Here is a 19060-nt window from a genome sequence, read left to right as displayed (position 1 = left end):
TAACATTTGAGGCATTTGAAAAAGGCTGTCTCTCCCTTTGTGATAAGATTAATCAGTGGGATCAGGTGTTGTTAGCCTGGTCTGTAAAGTTCCATGGGAGCTTTCCACCTAATGATTTTGGCAAGTTTTATTGGCCTTTGCCTGGATCAGTTATTTGTTTATCTTTTTAGGGATTGTAATTTGGTAATATTCTAAGTTTGTGACTCTTTCAGAATTTATAAACTAGAGTTCTAAAAAACTAACTTTTGCTCATCAACTAGTTGATTACTCTAAAGTACAGTTCCTATAGGAAAGTCAAGATAGATGCTTGATACTTTTCCTTTTATGGATCAGCTTTCGGAATAATGGTCTTGCTCCATAACAGGCTCCACAGGTTAACAGGTAACCAAATAAGGTTTGCGTTTTGTTTTTTAAGATTTTATGTATTTATCCATAGATAGAGAGGAAGAGAAGGAGAAGGTGGGAGAGAAACATCTCATTGGTTGCCTCTCACACGTCCCCAACTGTGGAACTAACCCGCAATCCAAGCAGGTGCCCTTGACCAGGAGTCGAACACGCGACCTTTTGGTTTGCAGGCTCATGCTCAGTCCACTAAGCCACACCAGCCATGGCTGTTTTTTAATTTCATGATGAACACATGGATTTTTATTTGATGTGTAACTGCAGTTACTGTTCTCATTGATACTCGAATTGTCCCATCTTTTTAAAAAAATTTAAAAAATTTTTTCAATTAGAGACAGCATTCAATATTATGTTTCAAGTGTACAGCATAGTGATTAGACATTAATATAACTTACAAAGTGAGTCACATTTGTCCCATCTTTGACCAAGAGGAGCTTATTCAAGTTGGTCCTCACCCAAGGATACATTTATTGATTTAGAAGGGAAGGGAGGAGGGGAGAGAGAGAGAGAGAAACATCGGTGTGAGAGAGAAACACTGGTAGTTGCCTCTCGTGTGTGCCCCAGGAGGGTATTGAGCCCTTTTGGTGTATGGGGTGATGTTCCAACCAACTGAGCCACCCATCCAAGGCCTGAATCTTTTTTTTTTTAATAAGCCAGATCACTAATGACTATAATAGGTTAAGTATTGTTTTCAAGTTGAACTGTGGCCTGTTTACAGATCTGTAATAAAAGATATTTTAGATTTTTCAAATTTATTTAGGAATCTCAGTGAAAAGTATTGACTAAAAAGTATTAGTGGCCCTTAGGCCTAGCTAGGAACCCACTTCTCTGTCTACACTTCCCTTTATATTAACTTATATACTATCATTATTCTGATAATTCCTAATTTATATACTGGTACTTCAGACCTCAGAGCTCTGACTTGCATAACCAATCACCTCCTTACGTCTCCACTTGGCTGTCTCACAGACATCTTAAATTTAATATGTACAAGGTAGAACATTTGCTTTCCCAATAAATCGCATTCTCCCCATCCCTACTCCCCAACTCTGCATCTTATACATCCATTTACTCAAGCTAGAAACCCGAGAGCATCTTGATTCATTCATTTTCCTCACTTTTCACTTCCAGCCCATCAGTTCATCCTGATGATTTTATCACCAAAATACAGGGATGGGCAAAAGTAGGTTTGCAATTGTGAGTATGCAAAGCACAGAGTTTATTCTTATATTATTATTAATGATTGTATTATTTTCTATACAAACAACTGTAGACTTACTTTTGCCTACCCTGTATATTTTCAGTCTAGGTCATTTCCATCTTCACCACCATAATAACCCAGAGATGTCTCCATTGCATCTAGGTCCTTCAAGACCTATTCCATGCTCATCTCAAATTTCTACACCGCCCCCCACCCCAGACCATGTGTGCCTCCTGGCCGTCTCTCGGTGTCTTAACCACATCAGGCTCATTTCCCTCCTGATTTTGCATTGTTGTTTCCTCTGCCTGGAGTGCTCTTTCTCCCACTATGGTTCTCAGTTTGAAAGTCATTTACTCAGTGTCTTCATAATCACTCCCTCTGAAGCAGATCTCTTAAAATGCTTTGTTCCTGATTGTTTTCTGTTATATACTTAGTACAACTTGCAGGTTTTTATGTTTATTGGCCCTTCATCTGTCTTCTCCACTACAGGGTAGAAACCCACTCTGTCTTACTCATTATTATAGCCATAAAATGAGAAACACAGTAAACACTTTAATAGAAACCCAATAAATATTTGCCATGGCCACATTTCTTGGTTGGTTGGAGCATCATCCCATAAACCAAAAGGGTGTGGGCTCGATCCCTAGTTGGGGCATGTGCAGGGAGACAACCAGTCGATGTTTCTCTCTCACATGGATATTTCTCTCCCCAGCCCCCTCTAAATCAATGAATATATTCTTGGATGAGGACTTTTTTTAAATCTTTAAAAAAATAAATATTTGAATAACATGTAAAGTTATTATAAAATTTCAAAACACTTACATTTAATGAAAAGCTCTAAATAAGCAGAACCCATTATTTATGCATTCCTCACATCATTCTAAAATGACTAGAAATATTTTATGAAATATAAATAATGCTAGCTAAAAAACTAGGTAAATGTAAAGTTAGTCTTCAAAACACGTTTTTAAGATTCACTTTCTTAGAGATAGGCAGCAAATGTGGCTTGCAGCTTAACAGCCGCTAGAAATTGGGTTCCATGATCTAGAGTCCATAAGATAAAAACCTGTTACCTTAGATTTCTCCCTAAGGTTATTGTCAGCAGTCTTTTAATTGAGCAATACCTTGCACTCTCATTTGTTTCAAAGACAGACTGGTATTAAGTTAACATGCACACAGCAATAAATGCAAACATGAACACACTTGGAAAGTTCAGTACAGGAACAGGTGGTAATTAATATCTTTTTTAACACTCTATAGAGATTTGATTTTGAGAATCAATATCAGAATCAAAAATTATCCAACATACTTATTTTTTATGTTCACTTTGAGTTGGTGTTTGAGCAAGTAAGTATGTTATAATAAAAACATTTCCTTTTAAAACTCTTCCACAGGACTCTGACTTGAAGAAAACAGTGGATGAAAGTGCACGAATTCAAAGAGCATACAACCACTATTTTGATTTGATTATCGTAAACGACAATCTAGACAAAGCCTTTGAGAAACTACAAACTGCCATAGAGAAACTGAGAATGGAGCCCCAGTGGGTTCCCATCAGCTGGGTCTACTGATGAGTCAATAAGGTTCACAATTAAAATACAACTTTTAGAAAGTGACTACAACAATTAAACCTTCTACTGAGAAAATAAGTGCACAGATAGAAGATACCTGCCGAGTCCAGGCATTTTTACTGTGTAGATTGAAATACCAGTACACTATTCTGAATTTTTATAGCAAATGTGGTTGGGAAGGTGTACTAATTATATAATTTATCTTAATTTTTCTAACTTTTTATGAACAATCTATTCATATCACATAAAGAAATGCGTTGAAGCATTTTGTATGTTTTGATTTAGTACCCTTGCCTTTTTCATCAGAGGAATTTTCAACTCATTCAAACATTGGTCTCACATTTTCACTGTGATGATAAATACTTGAAATAGTTTTGTAAAATTGTCATTTAGTTCAGTATTTAACTAGTGAAGGGAGAAAATAGTTATTGGCCTTCTTTCCTAATGTAATTTCTTACAGAAGCAGAACTTTAATGTGAGTGCTACAGCAAGTCTTTTACCATCCAAATCCGACATCAAAAGTCTGCTCAGTGCTATGTAGTTTTGTTATTTCAGAGATGTATGGCTATCCGTTCTGAGTTAAACGGATATTGGTATTTTTCCCCTTCATTTCTAACTTGAGTGAAAAAATGAAGAGCAATACCTTGCACTCTCATTTGTTTCAAAGACAGGCTAGTATTAAGTTAACATGCACACAGCAAGCAGGGCCAGGCTGGCTCAGAGAGTGCCTTCTGTAAAACCGTATAGCAAAACGACACTTACAGTTGACTTATTTTCACAGCGAAAAATTTAACTGGTAAAAATGAACCTACTTCTTTAGGCGGTTTTTTATTAGGATATGGTCAGCAACTGTGTCATGCCTCTGCATATTTCTGTGATGCTTAAAAATGCCTCTTAAGTTTCCAGTTTTTGGGTTGGGGGGGCGTGGTAAACAATCAGTGTACTTTTTGAAGTATGATGTGATCATTAAGGTATTCGTTAGATTCATTGTGCTGAGAACCCAATCCACTGAATGATTTTTAAAATTTGGAAGTAACTGTCAGCTGTTTCATCTATATATAACATGCATTATATAATATGTACATTGTATGTATTATATAATATATATTAAATCATATTGTGGGGTTTTTTCCCTTACGTTTCTGTAGGGAAATGCACTTTTTTGTTTAAAGATTAGGAAAGCAGTTCTCTACATGAATTAACAGGTACAGATTTTCAAAGTTCACCTCAGTTAATAGTTTCCTTTAGGATTCTTGGATGGTATAAATTCTTGCTAAAATGCACTTAGATGCAGCTCAGCATTAAACTAAGGCAGCCGCGTCTTATATTGCTGCTGGAGCTTTCCCCATAAACGGCACCCACCCCTGGAGCGCTGGGCGCTGAGATGTTGGAGTGGTCTTTGCCAGGTGGCGGGTGCCGGGCGCCAGGTCTGTCCCCCTCCGCAGAGCTGGCGCCCGGGCTGCCAGCGGCTGCCAGTGGGGAGGAAGCGCACTTTGTTCTGAGTCTTTTTCGCCATGAAACAAAACTCTCAGGCTGCTGTATTGTTAAGACTGAAAGTCCATAGGTATTTTTTAATTCCAGAATTTCATATCCAGAACACAAATTCACATTCTTTGTCCTAGGATAGGAAATTGGTGGCAAAATGGATCACACCCTTTTAATAATTTCGGTAACTTTTAAACCTCATGTATTTACACCACAATATTGGCTTCCCAGAGTAACAAGAATCAAAGCACAGTGCTGAGGTGATGTCCTGTGACTTAGTATTTCAACACACTGTATATTTTAAGAGAAATTTCATTTCCACATTCTCTGGTGTGCCTTCCTCTTGGAACAACTTTGGGATTCTTGTAGCAGGACAAACAGTTTATCCACAAATCATTTCAACCATCTTGGTAAATAGAGGTGATTTTATATCATATATATTTTTAGCTTTATCATATGGCTTAAAAATGCATATTATTTAGAAAACAGTCAATACATAAAGGAGTTATTTCTATTATAAATGGTACTTATCACTAACTACTTAGTTAATACATACTAGATCCCTCTTAATATGAAATAAAATGATGTAGTTATGTTCATTTCAGCCTAGATGCCAGAATTGAAGAAAATAGATTTAGGGAAGTTCATTGTATCTCAATAAATAAGTCATTGAATTTGAAGCTCTCATCCCATCTGCGTCTTCAGGAACCAGCAGAGCACGGCTGGGCAAGGAGTCCCAGCGGCCCCAGGGTCCTTCCGCAGCAGTGAGAACGTAGTTGTGATCAAGGGCTTCTCTTGTGGGAAAGGGCTAAGATAATTAGCTTTACTGAAGAGAACATGACTTAAGTGATGTTTAACAATGGGTAATAGTTAAAATACCCACGCACATGCTTTTGCTTTTGGGAAACATCATGTGCCATTCCTGTGGGCAGGTGAGTATCTGCATTCAGCATTCAAGGCATGACTATTTATGAACAACTAAATATATATGTATATTTTTTTTGAAAGGTACAAATACCCAGAGGTGATATCTCTGGGTAAATAATTTAACCTTAATTAGTGGAATACAAGGTCTGTCCAGAAAAAGTCCAGCCATTGTTAACATAATGAGAGCAGTTTGCGCAACGTCCATGTAACCTGGCAGCCAAGGAAGGTGGACTGGAATGCACATGCGTAAACAATGACAGCTTCACCGGACTAGTCAGTGGGGGTGGTAGACGCTCTTGAGTGAGCATGTGTACTGTGTGGCCACCACATTCAAAATGAGCACGTAGAGCAATGAGTCTGCATCAAATTTTGCATTAGGCTTAAACATTCCTCCACAGAAACTATTTGGATGATTCAGAAGCCTGCAGCTATGGGCAACTGGTGATTGGCAGCTTCAACATGACAATGTGCCCACTCACATATCTCGTACAGAGATTTTTGGTGAAATATCAAATCACCGGGGTAACTTAGCCCCCTTACAGCCCAGATTTGGTGCCCTGCGACTTCTGGCTTTTCCCAAAACTAAAATCACCTTTGAAAGGGGAAGAGATTTTAGACCATGGATGAGATTCAGGAAAATACGATGGGGCAGCTGATGGTGAGTGGGAGACCTGTGTGAGGTCCTAAGGGACCTACTTTGAAGGGGACTGAGGCATCATTGTCCTGTGTGCAAGGTTTCTTGTGTCTTGTATCTTCCTCAGTGAATGTCTCTCTTTTTCATAGTCCATGGCTGGATACCTTCTGGACAGACCTCATGTATGTGACATGCTGTAAGTGGAATATCTGCTTTATTACAGCCATGCCTGGTTTTGCAGTCTCTGTGTCTATTTGATGCCTGGGAATATCAAATATCTAATACATCAAGACTTGATTTATTTTTGCCAACTTTATACAATTGCTGAGCATAGCTTATGAAAAAATCATCATAAACCCAGAGTGACTAGAGCCATAGTAACCTGAACCCCAGATTCAAAACTAGTAAAACTCATTTATAATTGCTTATAAGGACAAGTTTTCCTTCAAAGAGAAAATTGATTATTAGTACAAATTTAGGAAATGTAAACTAGCAATAAAATACAATAATGTGGCATTATAGATGATGGCCAGATACAAGATGCTTTGACCATAATATCCCAATAATGAAAGGTGATCTTTACTTTAAAAATTTATTAAATTGGTGTTTGTTTTTATATACAGCAAGTGTCATGATCATGACTGGGGTTGATTTTCAACATGGGTAGCCATGGAGTTAGGTGCAATTATTTTGAATTGGTAAACATTAAACATCAAAGTTTGAAAACTGGTCAAAATAATGATCTGCTTACATTGTGCTTTTACAACTTCTGAAATGACACTCCAATTTCCAGAAATCACAGGCAAATAAGCCAATACTTTTGTAGTAATGAACCTTTATACTAACTATGGAAAAAGCAATCCTGAAATTTTATGTATATAGACAGCAAGTCATTTTCTAAATGTTTGAGTCACCATGTATATAATATATATATAAAGCTATGTGTATAATATGTAAAATTCTTCCAAAATACATGAATAATAAAGCTAAATATATTCACCCATGTAATTATAACTAGTGTTCTTAAATTCATTTTTACTTTTCAAATGTCTTTTAATTCAAATTTTTAAATTTTTAATTACCCCCCAATTCTTGTACATTCTGCAACTTTTATCACATTGTTTGAAGTGGCTTTGATTTTTACCTTGAGTCAGATACTAATCTCCTTTTTGAAAAATAAACGAAGTATTAAGCACATAAAATTATCACTATAACTTAATTTCCTTAAGGAAAAAAAGAAAGTCCTAGATGGAAACCTCTTGGGAAATACATATTTCAGCCTTCTAATGAATTCATGATATGGTTCAGACTTAGAGATTACGGTACCTGCCCTCTTCTCATTTCAAAGGATATCCTGTGAGAATCCAGGTAATAACACCTGTAATGTATTTTAAGTTCTTGGAACAAATTTAATATTTTAAATTATAGGATTATTGTAAATAGTACAAGTGAATATTATTCACAAACTTAAGACTACCATTGATTAATAATTCAACATCATATCAGTTTAAATGTAAATATACCTTATATATATATGAGGAAGATAACAATTCTATAATTCTTAAGACAAGATTATTTTTAAATGCAATTTTGTTAGCTTCAAGTTTTAGTCATTTAAAAAATATTTCCCATAGTTTGTCTTGTTACTTTCTGTGCTCCTGGAATTACTTAGTGCACAGGATCAAAAATGAGTCCACCAAAAAAAGTGAAGGAAATGATGATATCAAATATCTAAGGTAAGAATTTAAAAGCATGGTTTGCACTTCTGCAATGCACTGCACTACTTTCTTTAAAATGGTCTCTCTTTTGATAAAAATAGAGATGATGTACTTCTACTGACTGAGATCTAATTCTGACTCCTGACCATGTGACTGGCCTTTGGTAAAACTTGTATATTCCTTTATTTTTAATATTCCATTTATTTAAATAAGGCTAACTTAAATTTGTCGTCAGCTTAAATTACAAGAAGCAATTTGTAACTCTGATGTGATGAATGCTAAACTACAAAGTCTTTATTATGCTACTTTATTTATTGTATATATTTGCTTACAATGAGGTTAATTATTTTTAGTTCTTTTAAAGTGTATGTCTTTCAGAGGTAACAGTAAATGGTGCGCACCATTCAGGAATCTTATCTACAGTTTTAAAATGGCTCTGAGGATGTAGTTCCAGCCTGGAAGAGGGTCTGTTCCTTCCTCTCTCTTAGTTGCCCTAGGCAGAAGGTCCATTTTAGTTTGAATCCCATTCCAAGTCCAACCTCTTAGCAAGTCCTTGCTGCCAACGAGAGCACTCAAAGATCAAATTTAAGTGAGCGATCCAGTACTCTATTACATCAGCAGACACACTGGTCTTTGCCCCTTAAAGCTGCCCTACCTGCTCTTCTTAGACCTGAAGTTGATCACCACAGCCCATATTGTTTAACTGATAGTATTGTATAAAGTTTAAAAGGTGTCTGTTTCTTAATAGAAACATTCACAGAGCATCAGTGGACCTCTAACCCAACTCAAATGCCTTTTAGTTGCCCCACAGCCTTGGCTGGCTGATAACGCAGTGCTGTGATGGTCAATCTAGATCTAACCGGCAGGGCTATGCCACCAAAGTCAGTCAGAAGCGACACTTCTCTCCCCCCCCCCCCCCGCTTTTTTTATGCTAGCTTTTGCTATTTTCTAATCTCCAGCACAAACTGAATGAACACATCTACAGCCAACACAATGCTGCTTATAACTTGGGAGATGGAATCCCTCAATGCTTGTAAACCTGTCCTGGGTCCCACGGAACAGGCTACATAGAACAAAAGCCCAAAGGTCTTATTTTAAAAGTTGGGAACTGAGGTCTTTATTGTACTTCAAAAACACCATGCCATAGGTAGGAACATATATCTGATAGACCATCCCTGAAATTTCTCTTTCCTCATATCAGTCAAGGTGACCTGGGAGCTTGGAGGAAGAGGGAAAATGCATAGCATTAAAAACTCAGCTGCAAGTTACCAGCCTTAAACCAGAAGTCATTACCACTTAAAATAAGTGGTTTTCCTCTTTAAATAGGAGAGATGGACAGTAGTAGAAGTCACTTTGCTTAGAACACAGAAAGGTTGTTCTGATGAACATGGTCCAAATGAGAAATGCCACATCTTTTCAGACAGAACCAGACTTGAGGACTAGCTCATCTCCATTTGTGTCGGAAATACAAGAGTATTTCTTTTGGCTGTATGCTGTCTTAAAAGAGGGCTCCTGTCTCTTCTGTAACGTTAATTGTTAAGAAAGCGGCATCGTGGATTTTGCTGTAGACGAGTGAAGAGTGAACACTAGGGTTCGACAACAAATGTCACTTTCTACATAACGCGCTGAGCTCTGGTAGAGGCTGCGATGACTCTCCTTTGTGAAATCCTTGCTTTGGGGGATGGTTTTCCCGTTTCATTTTGGTGTATCTTTATTCTGAGCACAAATGCATGCTCTTTTTAAACTCTATGAAGTGACTGTAGACTTTTTTTAACAGAGGACAAAACCTTGTTAGCAACCTAAAAATCAAAGCTAAACAAGCTGCTAAAGTAAGTTTCTAATGAAAAAAATTTAAAAATAAAAATTGCTACTGCTCGCCAAGTAATTGTATTGCTAATTCCTGTGTAAAAGAAACTGTCCTTGTATAAATAAAATTTTCCTGCAGTACAATTAAGTATTGATTTTTCAGAAGCCGTCCCTATAAATTTTTCTTTTCACATATTTTCATGTGCTGTCCAAAACAAAAACTATTGACATGGTCTATTGGTGAAATTGCATACACCTGGTAAAATATTTTTGTATGTAAAAAATAAATATTTAATATTGGAAAAATGTATTGTTTTATTTATAGGTAGAACCAAGACTTATAAATAATAAAATACAGAGGAAGTGAGATTAGTCTTGGAAACTTTTTTTAAAAGCCAGTGGTTTTTATAAAAAGCCTCTAATACCATTTTTTCACATCAAGATGTTTAAATTTGCCACCTGCCTCTCCTGTTTAACAAGGGAACCCTAACTATTGCGTCCTCTACACCAGCCCAAGCTTTCAAAGACAACATACTTGAGCTAAGTCAAAGACGGAGAATATTAAGATGTAGGATCAAGAAAAGACCTCTATACTTAGATGGCGTGAAGTAATCCTAGGACCGTTTCCCAGCCGCCCAGGGAGGAGAAGCCCTGGAGGGAAAGACAAGCCTGCTGTGGCACACAGCTCAGCTCCGAGGCTGCGGGGAGACAGGGCGGTGGGCCCCCCTGGCTGGCCTGGAGATGGAGGCGTGACTGGGTGAGCGCAGGAAGCCTCTTTCCAGAAAAGGGACTTTGATACCCTTTCCCACGCTGGTTTCTGGGACTCCATACCTCCTACTTAAGAAATTCCCAGTTGAGTGTATTTCTGATGTCTCCAAAAGAGTTGGGTTTTATATACAGCAGTTCCTTGAACGTCAATTTTGTTCAGTGTTGTTTCGTTCTATTGATGATGAGGGGGAAAAAATCAATTACTGCCTGGGGCCACTGTCTATGCGGAGTTTGCACGTTCTCTCCACGTCTGCATGGGTTTTCTCTGGGAACCTGTTTCCTTCCGCATCCCAGAGATGGGCATGTTGGGTTAACTGGCGTGTCTGACTCATGCCAGTCAGAGCGAGTGGATATGGGTGTGAGTGGCCCTGTGATGCAAGAGTGTCCCGTCCAGGGTGGGTCTCACCTTGTGCCCCGCGCTGCTAGAAAGACTGGGCTACCTGTGACCCTAAATTGTTATCATTGGGTTGGAAAATTGTTTTCTTGTTTTTATCATCATAAATGATTGTATAGCTCACATCTATTTCTTTGTTTATTATCAGAAGTGTTTTGGGTCTTCAGTTAGAAGTTTTGTGTTGTTTTTGTGACCAGAAATATGCTGTAAGAACTTGTGTTTCTTGACTCATGTTTATATTAATTAGCTTATGGTTAAAAATGATTTTGTTACGTTTCACTTAAAGTTGCAATTTCCAAGAACCTATCAATGACATTGAATGAGCACTTACTGCAGTTCATCCTTCTATCTTATACTGCCTGTCAATTTGCTATCACTGCAGTAACCAGTTACTGCAACTTGGCAGCTTAACACACAGACTTATCTGAGTTCTGAGGATCTGAAACCCAGCACAGGTCTCAGCGGGCCAAAGTCAAGATGCCTCCTGGGCCCGCCCTGGCTCCTCTCTGGAGGTCTCGGGGAGAACTGCTCCCAGGCTCTTGCAGGTCGTTGGTTCACACAGTTGTCGAACTGATGTCCGCACTTCCTTACTGGCTGTTGGAGGGACTGTTCTCTCGTCCCTGAACTGGTCCCCTCTGTGTTCGGAACTAGCAACTGCATAGAATCCTTGTCACACCTCATCTTTCCTGTATTTTCTTGGCCAGGTCTCTCTCCCTGACTCTTCTCCCTTTTTGTAAGGGCTCACCCAGATGATCCAGGGTATCTGCCCGTCTCGAGGCCCCTAACATGGAAAACTCCTGTAAAGCCCCTTTTTGTCATGTAAGGTAACATGGTCACATGTGCCAGGTCATGGACATCTTTAAGAGGCCATTGTCAGGCCATACCTCACTAGCTAAAGTCAGTGTTTCTTGCGTCCATTTATGAAAGCGAAGCAGTCGTGGAAACATCCGCGTCAAGGAGGCTGTCCTGTTCTGTCACAAGAAATACTGCTCTGTTTACTGTCTGTTTTCTAGGTGACCAGGCCTATTAGAACTTGTTTCCAAATCTAACTAAAATAAGTATCGTTCTTGATTTCAAGCAGTAAACAAAGTTAATTTCAAATTAATAATGATATTGAAGGATAAGGATGCCGGTTAGAAGACACCTCTGGAGACCCAGCGTCCCCCTCACGCACCGGGCCCAGCACTGTGGGCCCACCACACCCCCATGGCGGTCTGCTGACCAGCCCGGCAGTCACTCGGGGCTGGGAACACCTGTCGCAGCCTCAGGCTGCGTCCAGCAGGGTGACTGGCCAGTGTTAGGGCAGCTGTGGAAACAGCTAAAATGCCTTAGTTGTCTGTTGGATGTAACCCAAGCTTTTGCCGCTTGCTGGGATGGCATCTTTTCTTTCTGTCCGAAGCGCGTGCGCGCGTGTGTGTGTGTGTGTGTGTGTGTGTGTGTGTGTGTGTGTGTTGGTTTAGCTTTTTATTATTTAGAAGATCATACATACAAAATACTAACAGGAACAGAAGGGCGAACCCCCACCTTTTACCCTAACCTCTAAATCCTCTCCCCAAAGGAACCACTGTTGGGTTTCTAGGAGACTTGTAAATGAGATTTCCCGTGCATCGCGACACATGTATGTCTAGTTTCTGCACAAGCAGACTCCTATTGCACAGTCTACAGTTTGTTCTGTGTACTTATTTTATTTCAGAAAACCAGACAAAAAGGCATGGGTTGTGCCAGCATTTTAGCACTATTTTCTCTTTTGTGTTGCCTTCCAATTTGGGCATAAGGTGCTTCTTTTTTATGTTCTTGCTGCCACAGTGTACAGCTCTGTATCCTGTTTTCCTCACATATCATAAGTATTTGCATAAGGTTTAGCCTTATTTTTAATAGGGATGAAAGGATTATTTGCTTCCTGTCTTCCTTATTAAAATCTTAAAGGCAGGGCGGGGAGGAGGAGATGACGGTGAGGGGAAAAGTGTGCTGAGCAACACGCTTCTCTCCAACAGCTGCTGCTCCGCGTCTCTAGGCCTCCCGGCTCCTAAATTAGACCAATGCGCGCAGTAGGGCTCAGCCACATAAGGGAAGGCAAGAGGGGCTTCGGTCCCCAGGCTATTTATAGTAGAAGGATGTGAAAACAAAGAGCAATATATGTACCATTCAGCGTTTCCTTTGGAATGATACGTATTTTACAAGTTAAACATCCAGCATGCATGGAAAATCAGCACATGGTTCTTGACATAGAATATGTATGTTCATCAAAGCATGACAAAGTCAGATAACATGCTTTATGCCAGACCCCTAAGGAAGGGTGGTCTGTTATTAGACTTTTTTTAGTATAGTTTTATTTAGCAGAATATATGTACTTCAGTGGCATTTATAGTTCATTTTTCAGTCACTACAGAGCACACAGTACATCCAGAATGTAGCCTTCTATGAAGAGAAATTGCCTTCCCACAGCATTCACAATTTAAAATGAATTTTTGGATCAAAGTGTCAGACCCATCTGTTTTTGTATAACAGGAAGAAAGTGGGAAATAAAAGTGATAGATGGACCCATTTTTCTGCAGAAAAAAGGGTCCGAATGTATGCTGGTTTAGGATAGTCAGCCCTCTGCCTGCTCTCCCAGTGCTGGAGCTTAGTGTCACACTGGGTCACCGGCACCAGAGGCCCTCTTGTGAAAAAGAAGCCACTTACAGAGTACCCGGTGGCTAAGCTCGCGGTGACTCAGTGCACAAGGTCGCCACTTTTTAAACTCTTGCGGATTCATTTCCTTGATCAACACTTAATGTGGCTCTGACCTCAGCTCCAAAGCAGTAGTAGCTGAGTGATGCTGAGAAGTGCCCAGCCCTGGCTGATGACATGTACTCGTGATTCACGTGTGATGTTACTGCTGTGCTCTGCCTAAAGCATGGAGCCCACTCAGGCTTATATAAAGAACGAGTGGGGAAATGTTGGGGACTTGGCAGGTGACAGCTTTTACAGAGGACTGTTGTCTCTCCAGGGTAACGTTGGCTGTGGCAAGCAGGCGCTGCGCGATCCCGAACCGCTCTGCATCTCTCAGAGGAGCCAGGGCTGTCTCTTCAAGGTCAGATTCTCCAGCAGCAGACAGTGCACGGAGCTGAAATGGCACATTTTAAACTTTCACTTGAACATGTTGCAGAAAGTCTGCATTGTTGAATAATAACACACTTCTAGCTAATTATGAAAAAAAAAATTTAATTTCCCAAATGGAGCAGGAAACCTTTAAGATGTAAAAAGATATATTTGTCCCAGGCCAGGACCTCAGGCCTGAGTGTTCCAATTTGCCTGGAGTCCTGTCTAAATCCCTACTCTCTGAACTACCTGCTCCTAGATGCATTAACACCAGTAGATTAGAAAGGTGAGAATTTAACTTGCTTATACATGCAGTAGGTAAGGCTTGTTTGATTTTTTTAATGAAGATTTTTAGAATATTTGCACAAATTCCTCAAAGGGAAATAAACTACCATAGTTTATTGTACGCTTCCTGCCTCAAGAACCTTTGCCCTTGTTCTTCCTTCTATCTGGATACTCTCCCTCCGAGGCTCCACGCAGACTTCTCCCTCCTGTCTCTCAGTTGTCCGTTGAACTGCTGCGGGGATAAGGGCCTGGCTGAACCCTGCTCCACCCACCCACTCCCACCCCGATCCCAGCCACTGTTACATTATTGTATTATCTTCATGTGCGTGCTCTATCTGAAATTAATCTTCTTGACAATCACGGGTTAGTCTGTTTGCTAAAGCCTGAGCTGCTCAGGGGCGCAGGGACCCGGGCCGTCTGTCGCGTTGGCCATTCACCCTGCCTAGAACTTGACCCTCGGCGTGATGCATGACTGTGAGTCCTTTGGCGAGGTTGCTGCTCTAACTGTAACCGCTGAAAACATCTGAAACTTTGCTCTCTGGGGTCTTGATCTGTGCCTGTGACACTTCATTGTCTAATCTTCAGTAATTGCGAATTTGCCAGTAAATTTGATTTTTAAACAGGTATTCAGAACCAGATTAGGTTAGGAATGTATAAAGTAAAACTCAAAATTAAAAATGACGCCTACAAAGTACGTGTGAATTTTAACTACATCCGAAGGGGATCCTCAAGAATCCCAGAAGTGCCCCGAGAGCAGTGGTGACCGTCCTGAGAGCGCTATGCAGCCTGCCTGCCGCACTCATTTGCATACAAAAGCACTTGGGTGTCTATTATCCAAATCAGCCTTACAAATCTACATCTTGTAGGCCTGCCACATACAGCTCCCACTGTGTAACCACAGGCTTAGTGTTACCATTTGGCCCAGACTGTGAACTATCAATTAGGCCTTAGAGCGTGGCTAGGCCTGCTCCTTAAGCACCACGTCCTGCGATTTAGAAGGAGCTCCGCTGACACAGGCCAACGGTGGCCCCAGCACGGCGAGCCCTGGGGCGCGGTGCTGAGCCACCTCCAGCCTCCTGCTCTGCCCCGCTGCCAACCCCAAGTGCCCAGAGGCACTTCCAGGTACCAAAGAGATTACAGTCACTCAGAGGGTGGTGGGATAAAATTAACACTCTCTGATTCTAACTTACCTTCTCCCAGTTGGGCAGATGTGTTAGTGTGTCTGACACTGTTCTCCCAAAAGGCCTTAGAAAGCCTCTCAAGGATACTCTGGCCACCAGACCAGAAAACATGAAGTGCCGGTAAATTTCTATACCTTATTCTAAGTAAATCCCTGTAAGAAACCCGATACCCCAATTCCTTCAGGAGGCAGGAGCCTGCGTGTCTTGAGTTGTTGCAATATCTAGGGGAGATTATGTGAAGACACCCAGGAAGGTCTTTAAAGGAAAATAATTTTGTGTTGAGCAGCCCAGGAAGGCAAACAAAGGACTCTATGGGTGGGAAGCTTTTGTGCCAAAGCAGAATACCAGCCACGCTGGAACTTGGTGTGTGTCCTAAGGGCTACTTTTAAAACACCAGCGAGCAGCCTTGGAGGCAACACAGATTAAATCCTAGAGCTGATGTGCAAGGAAGATGACAACTAAGCAGGAGTTTGTTGGGAGAGGGAGTTGAGTAATATGGCCTTGGTGGTATTTTCTTTTTTTATGTACTTCCTGAATCCAGTCGGTGACTTAGTAAATACTTGGTAAGGACTAATTTGGGAAATGCTAAGCACTCAGTTGTTGCGAAACAGAGCTGGGTTACAAAAGCTGAGCTACAGTGATGTATGGAAACGTACTGTTTCCACAACCAAACTACACCACCAGCTTGGACCCCCCAGCTGGCCACAGTACACGCACGCCGCCGGCATGTTTTCATAGTTCAGTTTCTGTGGTCAAAGCACAGGAACTCACATTCCCCTGGGCGGGCAGAACCTGCTTCGGGCTGTGAATGGCGCCAGCACAGCTCCCTGGGATGAGGGCTGGCCGCGGTCTTCAGATGCCTTTCCTGGGCGAAGAGGCACCAAAGGCACTAACCGCGGTGCTCAGTCTCCCCGGGTGGGGGTGGCGTTTCCAGGCCCTAGCGGGCGGTCTACCCCGAGGTCTACTTCCCAGATCTGGACGCAAAGGCGGGAGCGTGGGGCCCGCAGAGCACGCCGGCCTCCGCCCTGAGTAAGCGTGCCCTGGCCCCGGCTGAGCAGCCCCTGCAGGAGCTGCCTGAGAGGAGCTGCCCCGCGAGAGTGGGTTCCAGGCAGCTCACTGATGGTTCCATCTAGGAATGACCCAATTTGTAATTTAAAAAGGAAAAGCTTAATCCTGAGTTTGAGGGCCAAACTCATTACCTAACCTTGCTCCAGCCCTGACATTTCCTGAGATCCTGGGGGAGAATGAAACGTCTCTCTGAGACCCAGCAGTCCCTCTTCAGAACCTGCCAGGTGAACCTGGTACAGAGCAAAATAAAACGGGTCTAGCTCCCTCCCTGCAATGCTGCACCAGGCCGTGGCCAAAATTCTCTCCAGAAAATGAGAAGAGCGTAAGGGTTGGAGTATAAAGACAAGGTTCAAGTCCTAGCCCCGCTAGCAAGATTTTCAAATAAATCCTTTCCCTCTGGGCCTCAGTCTTCCTGGGAGGGGAGGTGTGTGGTGTAGGTGGGGGTAAAACATTGGAGTTAATACCTGTTTGACCTATTGTGAAGGGCTGCTGTGGAAGGGAAGGCCTGGACGCGTTTTACCAGCTGTCGGGTGTCCGGCTCCGCCTCATTTCCCCAGCCCTGCCCACCCCAGTCCCTGCAGGGAGGCTCCTTACCAAGTGACACAGCGTAGGAATAATCTGGAGTTTACAGCAGGTTCCCAGCAGAGCCGCTGCATTCTCTGGCATTTCTGCAGAAGACAAAAATCAGTCACTGTCAAAAATAAAAGTATCCATGGGAACAGAGCCAACCCCTGGATGGTACCTAATTTATACTTTCGGGCTCTCCGGGCAGCTGGGCAGAGTTTATGCTCAGTAATTAGTGAATGAATGAGTGGCGCTAACCAGGCAGGAAAGGCATTTTAGAAAATAGATGGAGGAACCAGGTAGCCAGCTTTGTGTTCACCAGAGGATAGTCTTTGACATTTAACTTGCCAGTGAGGAAGAGCTGTACAGACTCAGGGAAAAGCAAGGAAAAGTAGAAAGAATCAGGAATTTGCTGAAAGGAGGTACGTTTAGGCCCCACTACATATGTGGGGTGTGACCTCGGATGCACCTCTCTGAGAATGTGTCCTCAATTAACCACAGATTTTTTTTTTCATGTCAAAGACCTGAGTAAACTATCATAACCGGGGTTCAGAACCCTTCAGTCATTTCAGGAGAAAAATGCAATGTGGCCTGATAAAGGGACGGCGCAACAGACCTCATGAACCCAGGGCCGTGTGGGGCCCCGGCCCACCGCAGGCTTGACAGAGGGCGCCAGCGGCCGGGCGCGCCACAGCGCTGTGTGGAGCTGGCCACTGCGCCAGGAGCCCGACCCTGTCAAGCCCCAGGGAAAGGAAATCCAGGTCAGTGTTGTTCAAAACGGATGTTAAATACCTCTCAGGGCAAAATACGTGCAGTTGCCAAAAGGACCCGCTCCCTAGAGACACAACCTTTCAGCTCAAAAGGCAAGCGGAAAAGAGTCACTGGCTGAGTCAGCTGGCCCAGTGACCGCTCATGAACTCCATCTCCTTCATTCATTAGCAGCCTTATTTATAACCAGTGGCGAGTCACTGAGGCCGTGGCCCAGCCGAGGAGGCTGCTGCAAGGACGGGCCGCTCCGGCGAGGATACTGCTAGAGAGCCCTCTAAAACTGCACTGAGCTGCGGTCTGTGCGTTGGCCTACAGAGAGGGCTCCCAGCCATCAACCAGTTCCCAAGGAGGCCTTCGTCCCAAGTCGGAAAGAGGAAGACAGGAAGTGTAGGTGGCCTAGAGGAAGGACCGCGGGGCTGGGAAGGGCAGGGACAAAGTCACCTGGGATGTGAGAAAGTCCTGGCTGGGCGACTGCCACGACGACCTGCTCAGGCTTCCGTCCCCCGCCTCTTCCGGAGTCTCCTGGGCCCTGGGCAACCGTCATCATCCCTTACCGGAAATACTTCGGGTCTCTGTTACTCAGGTGGTCGCTCACTATTTTCAGCACGGTACTTAGGGACACAGGGATGAAGGGACAGTCTGCTTTACAGTTTACCAACTAACTATTACTTGGCTCTAACTTCCTTGAGAGCAAGGATGGTTTTTACCTCATTACCTAGCAGCACCTAACACATAGTATAGGCTCATTCAGTGTTTCTTGAATGTGAATGATTTATTTCGATTGCTCTCCCATATTCTGACTCTATTTTACAAGTGAGGGCTGGGGCTAAATAGCTTGAACAAGTTCAACACAGAACTTGAACAAAGGCCAGTTCAACATGGGGACAGAGGGAGACCCTGAACTCACCTCCTTCCTTGGATGCACCAGACCCACAGTTACAGTGGAACAAGCTCCTCTGAGAAAAACCCACACGGAAGCAGGTAAGAAAGGCTGAGACACACTCTCACTGAAAACCCCACCCTGGGTTTGACAACTCACAACTGAAAGGAAACTCACAACCCAGAGCCTCTCCTGAGGAGCAAAGGGTTCCAGGGTGTCCAGCCTTTGGGCGCCTCTGGGCCACACTGGAAGAAGAGGAGTTGCTTGGGCCACACACTAAACACATTGCGACGTGTAATCTCAAAAAAGAAAAAAAAAGTAATGTTT

General features: G+C 42.3%; 2 protein-coding genes across 2 annotated transcripts in view; one reads left to right on the top strand and one right to left on the bottom strand.

Moving 5' to 3' along the window:
- PALS2 (protein associated with LIN7 2, MAGUK p55 family member) overlaps positions 1 to 7269 on the top strand; it is a 96795-nt gene extending 89526 nt beyond the window's left edge. The window contains exon 12 of the mRNA XM_054564150.1: positions 2998 to 7269. Within this exon, the coding sequence (XP_054420125.1) occupies positions 2998 to 3174 (177 nt within the window). The 3' untranslated portion in view covers positions 3175 to 7269. The remainder of the gene's footprint in view (positions 1 to 2997) is intronic.
- A 6239-nt stretch (positions 7270 to 13508) lies between these two features.
- Positions 13509 to 19060, bottom strand: part of GSDME (gasdermin E) — a 45959-nt gene continuing 40407 nt past the window's right edge. The window contains exons 9-10 of the mRNA XM_054564497.1: positions 17116 to 17189; positions 13509 to 14012 (exon numbers count right to left, since the gene is read on the bottom strand). Of these exons, the coding sequence (XP_054420472.1) occupies positions 13779 to 14012; positions 17116 to 17189 (308 nt within the window). The 3' untranslated portion in view covers positions 13509 to 13778. The remainder of the gene's footprint in view (positions 14013 to 17115; positions 17190 to 19060) is intronic.

Source organism: Pteronotus mesoamericanus, unplaced genomic scaffold (genome assembly GCF_021234165.1).
Source record: "Pteronotus mesoamericanus isolate MK-2021 breed Mesoamerican mustached bat unplaced genomic scaffold, CSHL_Meso_final scaffold_85, whole genome shotgun sequence".
NCBI classification, from domain to species: domain Eukaryota; kingdom Metazoa; phylum Chordata; class Mammalia; order Chiroptera; family Mormoopidae; genus Pteronotus; species Pteronotus mesoamericanus.
Note: the sequence above shows the minus strand (reverse complement) of the source record. Positions and strands in the feature narration are given on the sequence as shown.